This window comes from Spinacia oleracea, chromosome 2 (assembly GCF_020520425.1).
Source record: "Spinacia oleracea cultivar Varoflay chromosome 2, BTI_SOV_V1, whole genome shotgun sequence".
NCBI lineage: Eukaryota > Viridiplantae > Streptophyta > Magnoliopsida > Caryophyllales > Amaranthaceae > Spinacia > Spinacia oleracea.
Genome location: NC_079488.1, coordinates 43,821,519 through 43,828,536, shown reverse-complemented (window position 1 = coordinate 43,828,536; position 7,018 = coordinate 43,821,519). Strand labels below are relative to the sequence as shown.

The window sequence follows — 7,018 nt, the reverse complement described above, 5'->3', positions numbered from 1 at the left end:
GTGACACCCCTCCCCGACTGAACCAAATGGAAAAAGGACACAATGACTAGACAATCCATAATAGTATAACACTCAATGTGAGCATGACAAATAGAACAGCCCAGTAATGGCTATGAAAGCTGCAACATACACGAATCTCATAATAGCATAACAGGAGACATAATCAGAAGATGGATCTAGTGTTGCTGGACTCAAAACACTCAATCCACCCCCACCCCCGCCCCGGCCCCGGCCAGAACAAAAACAAAAAAGACAAAGACAAAGACAAAGGAAATAGACTGCATATCGTGTGCACATGAAGAAGTAAACAAACCACCAATCAGCTACCAAGCTCATCATACAACAAAACAGTAATCAAGAAATGCCAAAACAAACAAAAAATTGGTTGAATGAGATGTACTTACCTACCAAAATCTCACAGCTGGTTTCCCATATGAGGACTTTATACAGAACTTTTTTACATCATATGAATCATGTAATAAGTTTGAAATTAGTTTTTAAGTTCGTTAGATCAAAGTTGGGAGCGAAAATGTCATTTTAGCCTAAATATGACCTATAACGGCCAAAGAAGTCATGAATGTGCATAAATAGATTGGATTAAGTCTTGTAAAGTTAAAACTAATCATATAAAACATTTAATATGTTTAAAATGAGTCCTAAGGTTCTTTATTTCATATTTGGGAGCAAAAAAGCCTCATTTTAGCCTAATATGACCTATAACGACCAAACAAGCCTTAAATTTGCATAAGTAGATTGGAATGAGTGTTAGAAAGTTAAAACTATTCATATTAAACATGTAATAAGTATAAAATGAGTTCTTAGGTTCTTTAGTTCAAAGTTGGGAGGGAAAATGCTTCATTTTAGCCTTAATATGACCTATAACGACCCAATAAGCCTTAAATGTGAATAAATAGATTGAAATGAGTCTTAGAAAGTTAAAACTAAGCATATTAATCATGTAAAGGGTTTAAAATGAGTCTTTAGGAGCGAAAATGTCTCATTTTAGCTTAAATATGACCTATAACGACCAAACAAGTCTCAAATGTGCATAATAGATAGGATTGAGTCTTGAAAAGTTAAAAATAATCATATGAATCATGTAATAAGTTTGAAATTAGTTTTTAAGTTCGTTAGATCAAAGTTGGGAGCGAAAATGTCATTTTAGCCTAAATATGACCTATAACGGCCAAAGAAGTCATGAATGTGCATAAATAGATTGGATTAAGTCTTGTAAAGTTAAAACTAATCATATAAAACATTTAGTATGTTTAAAATGAGTCCTAAGGTTCTTTATTTCATATTTGGGAGCAAAAAAGCCTCATTTTAGCCTAATATGACCTATAACGACCAAACAAGCCTTAAATTTGCATAAGTAGATTGGAATGAGTGTTAGAAAGTTAAAACTATTCATATTAAACATGTTATAAGTGTAATACTCTGAGAAAATATTTAGAGACTGATGGACATGCTCACCAGTATTCGATGTTCGCGTGAGGAGGAAAACCGGTCAGACAGCAGCCCAAATTGTTGGCTATCCTAGTTGTATCTCATTATGGAAAATGCAAGTAACTGATGTGCAGATCAGTACATGCAGATCAGTAGCCAGCTTAGCTGCCACAACTTTGAGATTGGGACCTTGCGCCTGCTCACTCTACCATAAACAACATTGAAGTTCAGGTGTTGCTGCAGATCAATCCAGATCAACATTGAAGTCAAGGTGTTGCTGCAGATCAATCCACAGCAACCCAATTGAAAGAATCAGCCAAAATTGCACAAAAATAAATAAATAAAACAGTAATTAAGATCTGTAATAGGCTTCATAACCAACACATGTCGATTATTAAAGAAAAAAGGTAGGGAAATTTGCAGCAACAACAGAAAAGCGAATCATAGCATGCTTATCTCTTAATGAAAAACAAGGCTAAACAACAACACCTATTTCAGTCAATGAATATAATCTTGAATAACATAAACCATTATAACCCAATGTATTACCATGAAGCATAAACATTAAACACCAATGGTCCAATACAATCATAATCCACACACATTTCATACCAAGCTTGAGTCAAGTAAACTGATACATTTACCAAAATATGAATCTCTGAAGTCTAAAATGCAATAATGAAGGCATTCCCCATTATATTAATAAACCGTCATATAAATGTCCCCAAGTTAAATTAACAATCAAAATCGGAAAAAAATCAAACCCTAACAATCAAAATCGGAAATGTTTTTAGCGTGCAAAATGTAGGAGATGGGTTCCACCCATTGCTCACAAGTCACAACAGTAAAGCAACAAGGCATACCCTACGCAGTATTGCAAGAGTTTCTCACCATTTTGGATATAAAATAGGCTAGACAAAGCACAAGAGGGAACTTATTAAAGCCAACATGAAGGACTTGCTAAAAAATTCCCAAGAGATCTGAATGCTCCACTACAAAATAGTTATTTATAGTTTGTTTTTGGAGACAAGAATGCAAAATATCACAGTAAGAAAGGTTACCTTTCCAGACCGAATACTGGTTCTACTACCGCCGCAAATGTAGCCACTATGAAAACCGGCCAGAATACTGGTTCTATTGCAAAACAAGATGGAATATAACTTTAATAAAACAAAGTTTCAAATCTGTGAGACTTGAACAGGAACAGTAAGTAAATTTAACCTGGAATAGCTTTGTAGAAGCTCCTCTGAATATCTTCATTATGACAAGACAGGAAGGCAGCCTCACCCATATAAGCCAAAACCAAACAAGGGTAAACCAGAAAAGTAAATGCTGTCTGGAAAATGTGAACTATCAATGTGTTACAATCCATTCACAAGATATGCAGGAAGTGCAAAACAGAATGCAAGAGATACCTTAATTGAACAAGCTGAAAAATGTCCCAAATCAGCAAACATGGTCTCCACGCCTGCAATAAAACTACCAGGATATCATGTTTTCAGTAGGTCATTTAGAAGTAACCAAACCATGACCCAGTATACAAGTAAGCCAAAACCAAACAAGGGTAAACCAGAAAAGTAAATGCTGTCTGGAAAATGTGAACTATCAATGTGTTACATTACATTCACAATCCATATATCACAAGATATGCATTAACAACGCCTGGATTAATTCCACCTTATAATATTATAAACACCGATGCTGCTGATACAAAGGAGCCATGCTAAAAAAGAACGAAAAAAAAAATCACAAGGTCATATTGAGAAAGGTGGTCAAATTTTAAACCTAAAATCTGAGCAGCAAGCACCGAGTCGATGATACTTGAGCCTAAGCAAAATTGAGCAACCCAGCGAACCATATCCTGTTTAAGCAGAGTGCAACAACGAAGGCTAAGATCCACAAACATATATTTCAACAAACCCCACAGAAGAAAAATAAGAAAATCATAACCCTTTTGGTTGAACTAATCATAACCCAAAAAAACCACGAATTAGAGAAAACTTAGAACAAAAAAGGGGGGATTCAGAAAAAAGCGTCGAAATGGGAGTTACCTGGGGAAGAAACCGCGGCGAGAAAACGGGGGAGAATTCACGAAAAGGACCTCAGAATTGGGGGAATATGGCGGAGAAAGAAGGGATTTAGGAGAGAGAAAGAGAGCAGATGAAGAAGAAGAAGAATGAGGAGGTGAGAGAGTACGCAGGGAAAGCTGAGGGAAGAAGAGGGAGTACTGATCGAGCGTCCTTAGGTTTGAGATCCGAATTGAAATGTTTTTCTTAATTAGCTTATTTGCAGCGAAATTTTTTTATTGCAGCAGGCTTTTATCTGTACGCTGCAAAATAAATGGGCTATTGCAGGGGGCTTTTACTTTGTACGCTGCAAAAAACTCTCTTGCTGCGGGCAATTAATTTGTACGCTACAACAACCCTTTATAAAGTTTGACCCGCGTTGACCTACTGGTTGTTGAAGCGTATTATTACATGTACGCTGCAACAAGGGGGTTGCAACAGGGGTTTTTTCTACTAGTGATTCCCTTGGTTTTGCTGACCACCACCTTGGTTATGGTTGCCAACATCCTTCCTCTTTTCACCAATCCCATTCTTTCTTTGTTGCAGGCCATACAGATGGGCAGCTTTTCCATATAGGGTGTCAAGAGATGTAAAGGTTTCTCCAGCAAGCATTAGTTGCAAGTCCATAGTCAATCCACTCTCAAATCTCTGGGCTCTAAGCTCCTCCGTTGCCACCACTTCCGGTGCAGACCTAGACAACTCGATGAACTTCGAATAATACTCTGTTACAGACATATCATCCATTTTCAACTCGATGAACTCTTGAACTTTCTGCTTCTTCAGATATGGTGGGTAAAAGTTGTTTCTTAAAGCTACTTTGAATGATTCCCATCCAAATCCAGGTGTAGCTCTCAAAGCATTCTCACATCTTTTCCACCATAGGTCGGCTTCTCCCCTAAGGTAATAAACAGCACTATTAACCCTAAGGTTCTCTGGGAAATTGACAGCTACGATAAGCTTATCGAACTCCCTTAGCCAGTTCTCAAGTACAGTTGGGTCTATCTCCCCTTGGTACAAAGGAGGCTTACTTTGGGCCACCTTCTTAAACATCTCACCAGCTGGATCAACTCCCTGGTTATTCCTATCCTGTGCTAAGTTCTGCACTACTTCAGCTAGTTGCCTGACCACGTCAGCAATACCTTGGGTAGTCATTTCCCTTCTCCTGGATAAAACAAAAGACTAACTTTAACAACTGAGGTTGGACACTGCCTTACTAACACATTTCACTAGCTAGTCATTCAATTGGTGCACATACACAAAAATTTCGGACCTTCAGTAGGATAGGCGCCTGTTTATGGGCCGCTTTTCCCCTTAGTCCGCATCACAAAATTCAAGTGGTGAAAGATTGGACCACCTTGCAAGTACAATTTCATTGAAGAAATGTATAAAATTCCTTTCGCGATAATCTCTCAAAGATAGTATAGACTTAGAATTAAGGATATAGGAAGGAATTGTAGATTTTATTACTTCAATGGAAAAATAATACATCCTTTGGATCGTACTTTATTCGGAAAACCACAAAACTGAACTACTAAAACCATAAATAGTAGTGTACTACTTTATTGATTCACTAAATCTAGGCACTAGCTATTACAAAGCTTAAAATGCTAGTCAACTATCCAGCCACCCTTACAAACAGGTGAAGAGGGCTCATTGTCTTCAAAGTCATCAAAGTCTTCCTCTGGATCAGACTCATACTCCATATCCTCATTGTTTTGCTGTTGCACACTGTTTACCTCATCATTGTCAACTTCAGGTTCAATTTCTGTGTCACTGGAGATCTCAATAGTGGGTTCAGGAATGATAGGGTTAGGGTTCTCAATCGCAACAACATCATCATCACTGTCCTCATCCATCTGAATCTCTGTATCATGATCTAATCCTGTAAGGTTGATGTTCTCTATCGTCTTACCATCATCAAAGCATTCTTCCGCAAGTTCTATAATTGTAGTCATAATCTCCAAATCATATCTCCATCTACCATCTGAAGTACCATACTTGTAGTAATTAGGAATACCATTTTCCATATGCATATCCCGAAATCGATTCTTAAGCTCTATGTATGGGTTCTTGGAAGGTAAGCAATGAATAACCATCTCTGCCATAACATCTTTCTTTCTCAACTCAGGTAGGTTCTGCACTGAAGCAAAGTAATTGCAGGCAAACTCAATCTTCTTGACATAAATGTGTGGGGTCTCACAGTCTAGCTTCTCTAGGTTTCCAAGATTTGCGTACTTTGAAATCAACATCTTAATCCTGAAAGTTAACAACTACAGAGTCTTACTAAAAGTATTCCAAAACAAAGTAAGTTCGTTGAGCCATACAATTTTCAATGCACAAGTACATGCTTAATCATGATTCGTGATGCAATTAATCACATAAAGCAAAACAAAACATGATCAAACTTTAATTAAAAGATCATAACATCAAGGCATAAACACATAAACACTTGATTAGAAAGGCATACTTAGACAACACATACTTAGACTAATTATACCCTTCTTATTCTACCCATTCCTCACTTAGAAAATAATTTAAAAAATTTCGAAATTAATTTAAATAAATAACTTCAAATATACGCGAAATTATTAGAAATTAAAATCGAAAATTTAAAATAATTAATCGAATAATTTAATTAATTCGATTATTTTCAAAAATACTTTAAAAGAATTAAATAAATAATTAAATAAATAATTCAGAATTTTCGAAAAAAAATGTTTACTATTATTTCTTTTTCGAAAATTCGAGAAAATCCGAAAAAAAAATTTATTTTTTTTTAAAAAAAAAATCCGGAAATTCCGAAAGAGAGAGAAAAAAAATTCGGAATTTCGAAAATATAATTCGAATTTATTCGAATTTAGTAAATTCGAACCATTTAAAATAAAATCGATAAATTTCAAATACTTAAAATAATTAGTTTTTGACCTTCCGAAATATTGAGTACTCAAAATAGCATTTTGACTTTAGGAAAACGATTTTCAAAAATCCTAAGCTCCGCATTAGTCTCCGATTACCACTTTGTAGTATTGCTTAGTACAAAGAAGGAATGAAACTAAGCTCTAGTATACCACTTTGTAACACCCTAATAATTCCTTGCTTTTTATAAAACATTTTCCAACTTAAAACACAGGAATTACCAAGATATTACAGCCACCGTGAAAACGGCTAAGGCTATTTACCAGAATTACACAGCGGAATTAACTAACTTTCAAAACATATTAAATAAATAGTTAATGGTCATTAAAACAAGTTGGAACCGTTGAGGCCCAAACTAAAACAAACATTTTGAAATCCATTAACTGAAATAGTAGTATTAGTAGAAACGATAGTCATGACTAAATAGAAATAAATAGAGTTTATAAAATACGGAAGCATAAACTCTCAACTCGAATCCCATGATAACTTCTCCCGCAAGTTATCTCTACAAACCTGCTTTATTGAAAATCTACTCCCCAACAACGCAAATGCAATTGATGGATCATCATAGGGTCATTAAGGCAAAGGCC

At 35.7% G+C, this 7,018-nt stretch overlaps 1 protein-coding gene across 1 annotated transcript; it reads right to left on the bottom strand.

Annotated features, from left to right (window-relative positions):
• Positions 1-2,461: 2,461 nt before the first annotated feature.
• Positions 2,462-3,385, bottom strand: LOC110805533 (potassium transporter 1-like). Its single transcript, XM_056835470.1, has 3 exons — positions 2,862-3,385; positions 2,668-2,782; positions 2,462-2,580 (listed from the first exon to the last, which is right to left on the bottom strand). Exons 1-3 carry the CDS (start codon positions 2,901-2,903, stop codon positions 2,504-2,506), a joined length of 234 nt encoding a protein of 77 aa, XP_056691448.1. The 5' UTR covers positions 2,904-3,385; the 3' UTR covers positions 2,462-2,503.
• Between the last annotated feature and the right edge of the window lie 3,633 nt (positions 3,386-7,018).